Genomic DNA, 14746 nt, shown 5'->3' on the forward strand with positions numbered 1-14746 from the left:
CCTCGCATCTCGATCCCTTCAACACCCCCGCAACCATGTCTCGAACAGGCGCCATCTCGGTGCGCCACTCCGACTTTACCAACAATGTTCCTCCTCCACCCGATCAAGACGAGACGTGCCCCGTATGCAAGACGACGCGGTACTTCAACCGTGACATGGAGTTTCGCATCAACCCCGAGTGCTACCACCGCATGTGCAAGACGTGCGTCGAGCGCATCTTCAAGGACGGACCTAATCAGTGTCCGTATGCTGGTTGTCACAAGACGCTGCGTCTCAGGGGTTTCAAGACGGCCTTTTTTGCGGATCTGGGCGTTGAGCGCGAGGTAGACATTCGAAGACGTGTCGCGGCTGTTTTCAACAAGGTTGAGGAAGACTTTGAGACGCTGGAGGATTATAATGAGTACCTTGAAATGGTCGAGTGCTTGACGAGCGATATCGTCAGCGGTAATGAGGAGGCGAAGCGCAAGGCAGAGGCTCAGCTGTCGGAGTGGGAAGCGAAGCACAAGGCCGACATTGAGCGCAATCGACGTCTTGCTCGAGAATCAGACGAAGCGCGTCAACGTCGCTTGGCAGCTGAAGCAGACGAAGCAAGACAGCGTCGTATGGACGAGCACAAGGCCGAGATGGAAGAGAAAGCCAACGCGAAGCGCTTCCGTGAAGAGATGCTCGATTCTCTCCAGAGTGCTGAAGACGGCCGCGCAACTGAGACGATGAACAAGATTTTACTCAAGAAGCGAGGTCAGACAAAGCGCGATGGTGCTTTGGGTGCAGCTGGTGCAGGAGGGCTTTCGATCCGTGGTCTGCGCGACAAGAAGGGCCCAGCACATCACGTCGTCGACGACAAGCCATACGATCCCTACGGAGGAGTACGACTCACGACACAGCGTGTCGACCTCGCGCCGGAAAAGTTGGCAGTGTACTCGAACGAATGGGTCGAGATCACAAGGACAAAGACCGAGTTCAAAGCTGGAGGGTACAGTCCCGACGAGTACCTCTCCCGAGCACTATTCGAAGCATTCTCTGGCTTGGGCGTGTTTGTCGGTGAGGAGAAGCTGGATAGGAGTGTTGCTACAGCTGGAGCAAGGGAAGCGGCTGTTACAGGGGATACTGGAGGAAAGATGGACGTCGATGATCCTTTCTAGAGGAGGACAGTATCTTTTTTTGGGTGGGAATATTGCACTTGGGAGCATAGCTACGGCGTTTTACGGTTCAAAGGCGTCTAGGGGAAACGAAACAAATGGAACAAGGTACGAGACGACACTCGCTATAGAGACTAGGAGTTTCACGAGGGGTACAAAAACACGGCACGATACCATGGGTATAAACCAGAATTCGATCGAGACCAGGATATATAAAAGGAGGAGGGAGACCAAGGGGAGTTAATATAATAACACCAATGATATTTTTTTATGACTGCTACTATACTAAACCAAGGAGAATAATAAAATAATACCAATAAGAAAAGGGAATCAGAGGAATCGCCGAGGTTACCGCAAAAGGGAGTAGATTCTCGCCAGGGCAGGTTAAATATAATAATGCTACCGGAGAGTCAAATACACTCCCCCTTGCGTATCAAAAAAAGCCATCCTTTCACCTTGCGGGGATCCCCTCCTTTTCCCATCTTTCTTCATCCCCCTTCCGAAAAACGCCTCGCTTACTATATGGAAAGGGAGGATTGTACAGCCAAAAAAGACAATGAAAGCGCCGAGAAACCCGGGTTGTGGATGTGTGAGAGAGAGAAAAAAGGCTCAGAGTGTTGAGTATAGTGTCATGTAGATGTGAGAGTGGTGGAGAATTTATACCCCTTTATTGCTGCCAGGGGGTCTGCTGCGCAGGTCGGGGGAACACGGGCATTGTTTCGAGTTGATCGAGGCCACCTCCGATCGGTGCTTGATTGTGTTGCCATCCTGTGCCTGTGGCGTGGTTTACAAAGGCGCCGTGACGGAATGGATTTGTGCTTCCAGTAGGCTGGGCGACAAGTGCAGCTCCTGCAGTCTGTGGCCTTTGCTGCTCCTGGCTTTGCGCTGGTAGCATCGAGTGTCGAGCAAAGGGATTCGTACCAGTTGGAGTTGGCTGTAGAGCAGCAGCTTGTTGTTGAGGCTGTTGTTGAGTAGGTTGTTGGAAAGGTGAATTGGAAGCTTGGGCAAATGGCGATGTGTTCTGCCCTGGTGATCGAGCAAACGGGTTTGTTGATTGACGGTTTAGCGCAGGCGTTGAAACGGAAGAAGGCATCTGGTTCGCTTGAACACCCGTTTGCTGAGCCATAAGCATGGACTGCCTGAAGGGATTGGTGCTCTGTTGCCCTGTTACCATTGGCTGGAGACCTCCATTCTGCACGGGTTGAAGCCCTCCGTTTTGAACTGGCTGTTGAACGGCTGGAGAAGCAGTAGGGAAGTTGGCCACAGAGTCCTGGGGAATTGGTGCAAGAGAACTCGGTTGGAATCCAGGTTGTGAAGTGAACCCTCCGAAGCCGGCGCCCGTAAAGCTGGGTTGCAGGATTTGAGGTTGTTGCACAAGTCCGCCTGTAGGCTGGGGCTGCTGGAAGGGGCTGTTGTTGGCTGCAAAGCCCGTAGGTTGAGCACCAAAACCATTCTGCTGGAACTGCATGCCTGTCGGTTGCTGTTGGAAGGGCTGTGCTTGGTTGGTGGTCATAGCCAGCGGTGTCTGGTTCTGCTCGATTGAGTCGAAGAAGTCGATCAAATCAGGATCAGGGCCCTTGTTGGCTTGAGGCTTGGACTCGGAAGGCTTGCCACCAGTTGAAGAAGCCTTGATAACCTTGGGAAAGGGGTTGTTGGAGGAAGGCTCGGGGAAATCGAGGCTCTTCTTCTTACTAAGACCCGCCCCCTTAGAGCTTGAACTCCCACCCCCGTGCTTCTTGACATCCTGCTCAGCGAGATACTGCCTCCGGTGGACCTCAAAGTCTGGATCATTCAGGTATTCCTCAAGCTGGCGTCCCAGGTTGACAGGGGCGTGCTTGAGCTTTGGAACCTCGACTCGTGTGTGGTGCTCGTACTGTCGGGCAACGCTGAGGTACTGGACCACGTAGTCTGTCTGCTTGGTGAACTTGCGGTAAATCGCCATGGCACGCTCGGCATCGACCTTTGACATTTCGAAAAAGTGGCCTATAAACGGGTCTTGGTCAGTAAAGGAGGCACTGAGACATGAGGGGGAGGGGGAGGGGAACCAACCGAGAATGCTAATCAACCCTTGATTAAGAACCTGGAACAGCGCCAACAGGTCCAAGACAAGCAATCGGAAGACGGTTATAGTGATTTCGTTTTCGGGTTCGTTTTCCATGACCTGGAGGAAGTGTTAGCGCTTCAATGTCGGCGTTGGAGGCAGCGCAATCGACGGCGATGCTGCCATGTTCTCCATGTTCACGTACATCGCACTTCAACAAGGCCTCGAGCTGGTGTTGGACCACTTCCGTCTCTCGTAATAGACCCTTTTCGACTGAAAGCTTCTCCAGTCTTGACTCGGGGGCGCGGACCCAATCGGTCTTGGTATCTCGGTATGCGCGCGCTCGCTCGGACAAATAATAGGCATAATGTCGAATGTTGCGTCCTTGAGTTTGGGCTACAAATTCGTTAATCATCACGTTCGGAGATGCCCGCTCAACCCTTGTCGTAGATAGCACCACATACCATCTGTGAAGCTGCTTGTTGCCAACACATTGCGGTGCGTTGAGAGAAAGGCGAGTGTGACATCTGGTGAACCTTCCCGAATCATGAGATGCACAGTAATCAGACTCTTGAAGACGACGGTCCATGTGGAATCGCGGAGGCGGTATGTGAGGGCGCGAAAGACTTCGCCGACGCCAGCTTCGCCGGAATGGGTAGCGACTAGGATGTGCTCGATATACTTTGTCTTTGGAGGGGCATTCTAAAGTGAGGAGCTTGCGTCAGCATACCAAGTACAGGTCGCAGAACAAGACAAGAGGCGCGAGGGTTGAGAGCTAGATATGCCGAATCCCGTGCTGGCCGCTGCATGCGAGCAGTGATTCAGACAACGCACCTTGATCTTTGTAGCGCCCTTGACGGACTTTTCGAAAGAGCTAGACATTGTGCTCGCTACTGGGACCTCGGTCGAGCTGTGTGACGAGAGGAGACAGCTTCAGGATTCGTAGGCGCCGAATGATAGAGGGGATGAATCGGAGCACTGAGGTTGGACTGGACCGGAGCGGGATGATGAAGCAGACGGGCCGGCGGTCGGAGGTTGAGACGGAGGAGGAAGAGATGGAGGATCGACTCGAGATGGTGTCTTGGTGGAAGGTGGTCGTCGCAGGCGGTAGCCGTCACGTCGAGTTGGAGTTGAGGGCTTTCAAATCGCCAGCGCAGAGATAGAGGAACACGAAAGGAAAGAGAGAGAGTGCCCAAGGATCCGCATCCGCGCCGGGGGACGTGGACGAATTTGGGGCGTGGCAGGACCAGGGGAGGGGGGTGTGTGTTGTCAGGTTGGAGGTTGGGCGGTGGTGGTTGTCTGGGAGGTGGAGATTTGGAAGAGAATGTTAGATAAGGGGGTACTTCAGATATCACCTATACAATGTGACCGTAAAAGTACCTCTATAACTCCCCTCCGCCGGACTGGTGGTTGAATCCGGCGCTGCCACTGTAATGATCCAGGGGACGCTACGGGGTCTCGGGCAGGATGTCGTCACCACCTCTCAGAGCTTTCTCTCAGGGACCATCAAGTGAGCTCCACTGAAGATGGAGATGGAGATGATGGTGCCCGACGGATAATAGAGATTGACGCTGCCCAGATATTGACATTGACAAGAGCCAGGGGTGATAATTCTCTTCAGCCTTCCGTCTCGGATGCAGAGAATAGGAGTCCCGCTGTTTGTTTACTCGATGTGCGACATGTCGGTGCTGATTGTCTGCAAGCGGCACAGCATGTCTCTCTTCATTTCGGCTTGGAGCATTCATGGCAATCACGCAAACGGCAAACTGACACGGCAAACTCGACATGGATGGAAAACAATGTGAAACAGTTCCAATTCTCCCAAGCTATCTGCAAACAACCATTCCCACAAGACTTACCTGTTACTCGAAGCTTCAAATTCTGCTGCTGGGTCTCCCCAAGCCGCACAAAGCCAACAAGATCAAAGAATCCCTTTCCATTCGTAATAAGTCAGAGCTGTTTTTCATCGCGTCCGATGCTTAACAAGGTCGGTGTGTCGAACGCCCATTTCATGATACCGACCTCTCCTCGCCCCGGAACCGCTTAAGCCGACCCGAAGGAAGGAGGGTTTCGAGGTCCGGAGAGACGGCATCTGCATCATATTAGGCACGCGGTTCTCATCATCTGATGGATTGTTAGCAAGACAAGGTCTCGGTGATGTCGTGCGCTGTTTGTGCGATTGGAGGGACTCACGTTTATTTGAATGGAAGGGTCATGAGGAGAAAAGAAAAAGAAGAAGAGAAGGAGCGCGACCCGCGCAAAATTTAAAGCTCTGCTGGCGGGTGGAATTGTGGGGTTCTTCGCCGTGGCTGATCCTCGGCTGATTTTCCCGTCTTCACCTCATCCTCACCTCACCCACCCTACACCTTGACACGCAGAGGTGCAAATTTTCCCCAATTCACACGAGGAAGCTATCCTATGCCCGTGGACTTTTTCTGTCGCAGATATACAATTACACTGTGATCACAAGATGTGTGCAGACATGTGGGTGGCTTAGCACCACTGTGATTGCGTGTTCTTTAGCCAAGCTGCGTCTGCGCCCACACAATAAGCCAATCAATCGAAACCTGATCAGATGCTGCGGTGAGAAGACGCCCGCTTTCCAGTGGCCATGTTACTGCGTCACGAGTATCGGAATGAAAGTAACACTCCCAAACTCAAAACAGTTACTTTAGGTTAGTCCAGTGACTACCGCTAGGCACAGTAGAACGAGTTCCTGTTAGTGCGGACTCTGCTTCGCCCATGTAAGCCATCGATGAAAATTTGCTGATTCCAAGCACATGTCGCCTGCCAAGTACCTAGCTAAGTGACTGATTCATGGACATGCATGTGATGGAGGCTCCAGAAACTAGCTTAGGCAGGGACGGAAGTCAATGGATAAGCGTCACTCCCTAACTGTGAGATCAGAGTTTTAGCTGTTAACTGCAGGCAAGAATTTGATCGATAGTCTTGAAGTTCCAGGGGCGGTTCATTTTCCTCAGAAGATCTACAAAACCCTTGTAGTTATGATTAGACTGCTGCCAACTCAGATACCGCGCTTGTTGTATTGTCAAGGTGAAATCAAACATGCGGCGGCAATGCCTGCCTGATGTAACCGGAAGCAGTAGGCACGATTGGAAAGTCTACATCATTGATTCATTACCTCAGAATCACCGATACTAAGACAAGTGTCAGCTGTGCTTGTTTTGAGCTAATTTTTATTTTGGAGCGCAAGTAGATTTCTTTGAGGGTAGAAATGATCTAGTTGAGACAAATAGTCACCTCGAACTTGATCATTGAATTTCAGATCTATCAGAAAGCAAGTATAATCCTTGTTTAAGAAACCCTGTTTCTCATAATCGGCATCACAGCTTGTCTCTTATACTTGTAGTTGTGGTTTGTGCCTAGTTTGGTGTTGATGTATTGGTTACGGGTTGGTTAAGGTCTCGAAAGTTAATAACAGATTTTGCAGTTTGCGCAAGGACAGGGAGCACCTTCATCCTTCTTGGATATGATATTTCAGCCACGGGGTCTTTATTTGTAGGAATCGGGCTTCTTCCTGCAACCTGCTCCTGAAGTGTGAGCCTTGGTCTATCTAGTCAGATGGATGCCGATATGGATGTCAAAGTGATCGGTTTCTTAGCATCCATCAGTAAATGGATCTCAACGATCGACTAACCCTTTAGCCGTTACTAGTATCTATGTAATTTAAAAGCTCGTTCTTGAAAATTAACTTGCTGTTGAGAGTCTATCCTACTTGACTTGTCACTGAAACTAAGCTCTCTAGTCATAGGGTCACAGAGATTGAATCGATAATTTTGGCAACCAAGTATAGTCAAGTTGATAAATGGCTACCTCAGATATTCCTGGATAAACTATCTACTCATCCCAGATCGTAGCCACCACAGACCCGGTAAGTTGCACCTGTCCCAGCTTGCCGCCTTCTTCCTCCGAGATGATCTTACCGGACTCGAGATCCCGCTTCCAGATAACCACGGTTCTATTTGTCTGAAGACCAACCGCAATCTTGTCTCCGGCCTTGTTGAACGAGAACTGACGGGGCTGCCAACCGCCAGCCGGGGCCAGCTGTACACGCTCTAGCTTGCCGCTTTCTTTAATGCGGAAAGTCGACAGGGTATCATCGGGGCCAGATCCTTTGATAGGAGAGTTGGCGAATGACTTTTCACGGTTGGACACAACCAGGAATCGTTGATCGGGCTAAAATTGAGGTTAGCCACCTTGACGAAAACAGAAAGTAATGGTACTTACACTCATTGCAATCTCGCTGGTAGGAGCCGTGTTCGAAGGAAGGTCGGCATTAATTGCAGGGATCTCGAAGACCTTGGTGAACTGCAGACCATTCTTCTTATACTTGACACGGTAAGAGTACACCTTCTGGCTAAGCTCGCCGTTGAAGAAGAAGAAGGTTTCTCCATTCTTCATGACCCTGAAGACACCATGGCGAGGGCCGGTACCGGCATCAGCCTTGAGAGCGCCCACCTGCTTGATAGGCGCGACATTGTCGTTGTTGTAGGTGTAGACACGGCACAGGTCGCCGCCGAGGTCGGGGATGACAATGTACTTTTGCTTGGGGTCAATGATGACATGGTGGAGGTAGCTCCTGTCCTGACGAGCAGGAAATGGTCCCGTCTTGGTGATGTTTGGAAAGATTTGCTGGAGAGGCTCGGTTCCTGGAAGGGCACCGTTCTCACCGAGGGCATATACAGCTGCTGCACTCCGGTTGCTGTCACTCGGTTAGCTCCCGTTGAAACAGCATCTGCCTGGTCACTTACTATGAAGCACTCACGTAACCTCGCGCTCCGCTGCCAGTGGTGACGATCTCACCAGCAACGCCACTCAAAGGGGCAGTAACCCGTCCAATACGGCTCAAGACTCCGCCCTCTCCGATGGAGAAAGAGTTGAGGGAACCAGAAACGGAAGTGCTCGCACCGCGGTCAAGGCAGTAGAGGACTCGGTTTGGGTGATCGAGCGTCAGCCACGAAGGATTGGCCTGACAATCGGTCGTCCTCGAAGTGACAGCAAGATCATAGCTCTCTTCAGAGCCAGTGAGAGCCAATGTGGTCAGGTTACCACCTGAGTCTGCCACAAAGAGCGTCACGGCCCCAGAAGAAGCAGCCCAAAGGGCAGAGGTGAGGAACAACTCAAGAGTTCCACGACGCATTTTCAATCACCCAGCTGAAGAATAAAAAAGAAGGTATGAGAGATGAGAGATCATATCAATCAGCATCTTGTGGGGAAAACGGTTCTTAAATGTGTCAACGTTTCAAAATAGGCTTTGCATGGCTACCCCGGCCCATTGCGAATACACCCCAACTAGCACCGGGAGATGATTGCCCCATCAAGTCAAGTTCCTGAGCAAAGGCCACCTATAAGAAAAGTTTAACTGCATTTTCCGGTTTCACGTTTTCCGATGTTTATTTTTCCGTTGTGATTTTAGTCGTGAACAGTCAAGATTGGTCAGCTCGATTAGCCTGAACAACCCTGCAAGTTTAAGCATAGTAACCCGGTATGCTCGGAAGCTATAATGGGGACGTGTCGGACGGATAAGGAAGGTAATTACCTTAGGGTTTATTAGAGAAACTCTGACTATATGAAGTGCCATCTTGCGTCACCGACTTGGTTCGTTTCCTAGACCTGCGGCTCATTCGGGCCTCCTTTGTTGGTCTCTGTTTCTAAGATATCTGCATGACCGATTTGAAAGAAGTCGGTTTAGGTGTAGCATGACCTCTAACTGGCTGATACCCATTCGGTTGGTTGAACTGTGTAGACCTGAGTCTCCAATAGGCCGATGGCTGGTGAAAGACATGACACTTCCATCACGATACATCAATCGGAGCCGCGGATGTGACCAAATGACTGGACCATGTGTTTTCATTCATGATACGTGGTATCCTATCCTAGGCTCCTAATAAAAAGTATCCAACGATTAAACCGTATACCGGAAAAAGCTTGCATCATCACCCCTCTCACGCTCAGCAATCCTCTCCTCCTCAGTGTACTCGCTCGGTGGCTTATACGATGCATCTCGCCGAGCATTCTCACGGCGCAAGTGAATGGTCATGCCCACAGCCAAGATGAACGCCATGGCCTGGCAACCCAGGAGCGTACCGAAACCGGGGAAGTATCTCGGAGCATCCTTCCTCAGGAACAGGTATGCTGCAACAACGCCTCCGAGGTTGCCGCAGCTCACGTTCATGGCGATTCCAACACCTCGCTTGAGGGCACCGCCGATGTTGTTGCTGTTCCACGCAATTCCCTGAGGTACGCTGGGGAAAAGACCCGAGGCGAGAAGAAAGCAGCCAAAGTATCGGACTCCGGCGTGTTGGACCGCCATGAGTAGAATAAGCCCAACTGCACTGAAAGACTGTTAGGTCATCACCATAGTAGACAGCATGGCTTCAGGAACTTACGCCATAACAATAAAAACAATCATGAAGATGCCTCGCTGCTGCACCTTGTCGGCCCACCAACCGGCTCCAACACAGACAGCGCATGCCACGATGTATGGAGGAGTGCTCATAAGCTGAGCTGTAGTGTTGGAGTATCCGAGATCTCGAACGATTGTCGGCAGGAACAAAGAGTAAGAGTAGACTCCAGTAAAGGTTCCAGTGGCCATGAACATGTGGACCCAGATCTTCCAGTCACGGAGAGCATCCCAGACGTACTTTGTGTCAAACTCATCCGCTAGTGACGATCGGTCAAGTCTCAGGCGTTCCTGGATGTGCTTTCGCTCTTCCTCGGTGATGAACTTTGCTCGTTCGGGGTAGTCGGCCATGAACTTAAACGACGCCAGGGCTGGTAAGAGTAATCAGGTTAGAGATCCATTGGCATGGTGATGCATGGAGGGTAGGCCAACGTACCAACTACAACTGTGAGAATACCCTCTAGGATAAAGATCCACTGCCAGCCAGAGAGGCCTGCGACACCACGCATCTCCATGATGCCGCGAGCTAGCAGACCCCCAAACGCACCTGCAGCTGTGGCTGCAGAGAAGAAGATTGCCATGCGAAAGCCGCATTCGTGGCGTCGATACCACATTGTGATGCTATACAAAGTAAGCCAACAACGTGACAATCATGATTGTGCGAGGGCACCAACTAGTATGCAATTCCAGGAAACAAGCCACCTTCACTCAGACCAAGGAAGCTTCGAGCAACCAGCAGACCCGGGTAGCTCTGAACGATTCCCATCAAGGTGCAGCAAATGCCCCACGCAACCATCATCGAGGGGATCCAGATCCACGGCCTGAACCTCTTCATGGCCATGTTGGACGGGATCTCAGCCACGACGTAGAAAGGGAAGAAGACGGCCAGGGCATTGTTATACATGAGGCCCGACATGCCAAGGTCGGCCTCGAGCGTGTCGAGTCGGGCGTTGCCAATGTTGGTGCGGTCGAGAAAGGACAGGAGATAGAGCAGAGCCACAAAAGGGATGATGACCCAGTCAATCTTGCGGATCAACTTCTTTGTGTCTGCCTCGCTCCAGCCCGCATTCTCAACGGAGCCGGTCTTGTCGGAAAGGTTCACGTTGTCGGAGCGTTCAGCAACATGGACGCTTGCTGCGGCGCTGCCTGGCGATTTGTCTTTCATGGCGAAGTGCGAGTCAAAGGGTTGATGTAGAAGTGGATGTAAAAGATGTCGAAACAATGGCCTTGAGGAGTGATGGATATGCCAGGACTCCCGCGAGGGCAGACATATTTATACCTGGGCCCGGCCAAGACGCCTTGGTCCATGGCATCATACCATGAGACGGTCAAAGTGTCTCCAAGGGCCGGACCATAGCCTCGGATCGACATCTATCCTCGGATCGACTGATCGAATTGACATGGGACGATGGTTTCTGGGGTAAACAAGGGGGGGAGAGGGGGAGCTAGCTTGGGCTTACGAGTCGGCGCCAAGTCGTCAATCCATTGCGACATGATTGCTTGGCTCTGAGGGGCCGAGTACAAGTCACTTGGCGGAGAATCCATGGAGGTGACAAGTCTAAACACAATTTATACATGCTCTGGAGAGGCTGTATTGCACTGGTACCTACATATGTTCTTCGAGCAAGCACACTTGATCCCAAGATCAAGATCTTCACCATCACGAACTCCCCGCGGGGAGAGTAATGCACTAAGGTCAAATTAAACTTATTTAGACTACATTAGCCTTCCTCGCCCGCCATGCTGCATGGTGTTTTGGCTTGGCCTCCCCTCAGTTGTGGCGGACCAGTAGCCGGACCGCGGCCGGACCGAGAATCTGGGCCATAGCCGAGCGGGAAGAAGATGTGGGGGTGGATCTTTGCAGATGATCTCTCCGACAAGGACGTCAACCTTGCTCCACGTCACCTTATTTGTCTCCTTGGTTCCCTAGACCCCAGGTCGGTCCCTGACGGGCCCTCAGAGATCAGTCCTGGGCGTGGGGACCCCGCCAGCAGCTGCTTGACCTGCCCGTCTTTTCTTTCCCCGCACATCTTCGGCCCGTGCCCGGACTCTTGCAGCCAACACGACAATTTCTGACATAGGACAAGATCTGCCTTCTGCTAATTAGAGGTTCTGTTCTCTATTTCTGCGTTCCTGGCCCTAAAAGATCTCTTGACTCCTCCAGAGCAACATGTTCAGTGCCTCAGTTTCAAAAGGGGTTGACATGTCAGCATGTTCAGCCCTTGTATTCAACCCTTGGCAACAGAATAAGAACAAGATTGAGAAATATGTTTGATCAAGTCAGCACGAGTAATCTCATGGTAGTAGATCTTGCTTCCATGAAAGTACTTGGGGCCCTGATGTCCTTTTCTGCGGCGACTTGCTCTGCATAGACATGTTGTTTGCAAGGTGTGCTTCTGTGTATGCATTCGACCATCTTTTGAGATCGTTATCGACGCCATCAGTCCGTTCGGATGGGAGTGCCTCAATCTGCTCAGATCGTTGCTAACTGAGGGCACGTTTGCGCCTGCAAGCTCATTACGCTCTTTTGGATTCAATTGATAGAGCATGGCTTGCCAGAGATATCTCTGGGCGTCTGACTTGATCTTGTCGGAAGAAGCTGCATGATTCGTCATAAGATTGATTGCGCCCGTGATACGACGTGCTGCCTCTGTTAAAGGTTTTGCATGGGCTAGGGGTCCTTGCACCAGGTGCTTCATGGCTTCGGCTATAGAGCTTATAGAAAGAGCTTGTAGGAGTTTAACGAGATACAAGATTCGTGACACTTCCTATAGATCCCACCCCCTATATACCTGTACTCCTTCTGTTCCCTTATCCCTCCACAATGAGCAACTCGCACACGACAGTCCCCGACCGAACCCGTTTATATAATATCTAGTTAGGCTTACATGCGGCGAGCATATATTATTTGAAAACTTCTGGACTAATTTCCGAAGATATCGTAACGTAGCTCGGTTTGAGCATTTTGAGGCCCAACTGGTTTCCTGCAGGTTGTGTAGGACAACATTGATTGTTGGTTTTCCCTTGCGGCTGGGCCAATCACGACCTAAGAAAGGCGCCGATATTGATCGTTCCCTGATGTTAGCACTGGCTTTAGCCTATCGGCTCCACGTCGATCTGCACTTGGCCACTAGCATGCAGTTTTCTGGTCTCCCATCTCTCGTTTTCTCACACCGGTAGGGAGGCCCCCGGCCAGCTGAAAAGCAGGCTCGCTCTTGCATTTGCTTATCGATTACTTTTATTGGTAGGAGTCTTGGCTCGGGGGTTGGGGGCTGCTTAATATTGGACGCCATCATGTCGGCAGTTCCATTCCCTGCCCCAAACCAGAATTCGTGTTGGTATCTACACCGGTTGAGCCTATCAGCTTCTCTACATGCTGACTCGGGCCTCAGCGCATCGCCGGCCCGGGCACAAAGTGCAAAGACTTGCAGATGAGACGTGGCAGTCTGATTGCTAGCAGAGACTGTGAGATCGGGTGGTGGGAGACATGCCCCCATAACAAAAAACTCTTACCTCCTCTTCCCACCCTACTTTCACCCAGCATCACAAACGCCTAACTTGTACAAACTTCCATTGCTGACGCTCTACCATATTACAATGACCATGGGCGTTCGTCTCCTCCTGGTGACAGTCTTGGCAACTACTGTCACCGCAGCAGACGACGCCGAGTTCGCCTTCAATCTCCTCTCAGATGTTGCGCCGTAAGTCTGCACGCCATCAACTCAGTGACGCACTTGGCTGATCGGGAAAAATGTCAGAATCCTTGCTCTTTTTGGAGACTCGTTTGCAAGACAGTTTATGAGCGAGAGCCTGACATGGGTTGATCACCTGATCTTTGCAATGGTGCCCCTGGGCATCGTTACTGCCATTACGGCCGCCATCCGGGTCCAGGGCATGCAGGTTGCCAAGGCCTTCATTGGCTGTGCGAGGCAGAATCGAGCTCTTGCGGAAATTGAGCTCATGTCTTCCACATCTGGCGAGGTCTGCGAACTGTTCAACGGCAATTCAATTGTCCGAGCCATGGGTCAACCCAAAATTGGCCAATTTCTCATCTTTCCGAATAGGTATGACATACTCGAGGAAGAGTACAAACAGTCCGATGACGACGGTCAAGAGCCCGAGGACAAGTCGTGCGGTATCCATTCTCTTGAGACCGCCACTTTCGGAGAGTCAAAGGGATCTAAACTGATGGTGTGCAAACGTATGTCAAAGTGGTGCTTTGTTGGTCTTGTTCGCTAACAACTATGGCCATGAAGGCTACTATGGTCGAAGTGCGACCATGATTCAGGAGTGCTCCAAGTCTGGTTTGAAGTTTTTACGCGACCTATGGAAGGGCCCATTCGTATCATCATCGTCAGGGCCGGGGCGTGAAGACAAAGAACGGGCAGTCAGTGGTCCACCAAATCTTCAGCTAAACCTTTCATCTGATCATTTCGACCAAACCACACTGAAAAAGTGGCACGAGCTCATTCTGGCAGCCGTTGCCGCTGTCCTTCTCCAAATCGGCCTTATCGTCGTCGCAGCTGCTACAGCTTATCGCCTAAGCCCTGGATCTTCCAGCCTCTTTGAGTCCAAGCCCTATGGGTTTCCTTGCTATGCTGCTGGATCTGTTTTGCTCTCGATTGGCACGGGACTTTGCTCATTCATCGTCGAACACAGTACCACTGAGCTCACCTGGGAGGCATTTGATGATGCGGCAGAGAAGACAAACGCCAAGAGAGCAAAGGCAAACACCAAGAGAGCAAAGGCAAACACCAAGAGAGCAGAGATAGACGCTGAGAGAGCAGAGATAGACGCTGAGAGAGCAGAGATAGACGCCGAGAAAGCGGAGATAGACGCTGAGAAAGCAAAGATAGACGCCGAGAAAGCGGAGCGGAAGCAGAATGCACCTCGACTAATATGGATCCAACGATACCAGACGGTAAATGACCAGTCTTTCAAAGGCTACGTCATACTGGCTGGCCCGAAACGTCGGGTTATTACCTCGAGGCGGGATGATGATTCAGCCTCTGGAGGCTCGTACTCGAGTGGCACCAAGAAAAATGAGGTATGTATTCTCTCGGCTTAACATTCTGTGATTGATAGCATGTTGCGTTATTGTGTTATCTCTACGGAATTGCTCTGAAGCCCCGCCCCTCGGCC

At 51.3% G+C, this 14746-nt stretch overlaps 4 protein-coding genes across 4 annotated transcripts; 1 reads left to right on the forward strand and 3 right to left on the reverse strand.

Annotated features, from left to right (window-relative positions):
- Nucleotides 1-35: 35 nt before the first annotated feature.
- NECHADRAFT_85569 (uncharacterized protein) lies at nt 36-1142 on the forward strand (the record flags this gene model as incomplete). Its single annotated transcript, XM_003039742.1, has 1 exon — nt 36-1142. The coding sequence occupies one exon, from the start codon at nt 36-38 to the stop codon at nt 1140-1142; it is 1107 nt and encodes a 368-aa protein (XP_003039788.1).
- A 247-nt stretch (nt 1143-1389) lies between these two features.
- NECHADRAFT_72215 (uncharacterized protein) lies at nt 1390-4310 on the reverse strand. The gene is made up of 5 exons (XM_003039936.1): nt 4015-4310; nt 3645-3882; nt 3386-3576; nt 3189-3300; nt 1390-3122 (listed from the first exon to the last, which is right to left on the reverse strand). The coding sequence occupies exons 1-5, from the start codon at nt 4060-4062 to the stop codon at nt 1807-1809; spliced, it is 1905 nt and encodes a 634-aa protein (XP_003039982.1). The 5' UTR covers nt 4063-4310; the 3' UTR covers nt 1390-1806.
- A 2728-nt stretch (nt 4311-7038) lies between these two features.
- NECHADRAFT_85571 (uncharacterized protein) lies at nt 7039-8341 on the reverse strand (the record flags this gene model as incomplete). The annotated part of the gene is made up of 3 exons (XM_003039937.1): nt 7039-7377; nt 7429-7903; nt 7953-8341. The coding sequence occupies 3 exons, from the start codon at nt 8339-8341 to the stop codon at nt 7039-7041; spliced, it is 1203 nt and encodes a 400-aa protein (XP_003039983.1).
- A 765-nt stretch (nt 8342-9106) lies between these two features.
- Nucleotides 9107-10769, reverse strand: NECHADRAFT_50508 (uncharacterized protein; the record flags this gene model as incomplete). The annotated part of the gene is made up of 4 exons (XM_003039938.1): nt 9107-9544; nt 9599-9975; nt 10041-10225; nt 10279-10769. 4 exons carry the CDS (start codon nt 10767-10769, stop codon nt 9107-9109), a joined length of 1491 nt encoding a protein of 496 aa, XP_003039984.1.
- Nucleotides 10770-14746: the final 3977 nt, after the last annotated feature.

Source organism: Fusarium vanettenii (genome assembly GCF_000151355.1).
Source record: "Fusarium vanettenii 77-13-4 chromosome 10 genomic scaffold NECHAsca_82_chr10_2_0, whole genome shotgun sequence".
Classification (NCBI taxonomy): domain Eukaryota; kingdom Fungi; phylum Ascomycota; class Sordariomycetes; order Hypocreales; family Nectriaceae; genus Fusarium; species Fusarium vanettenii.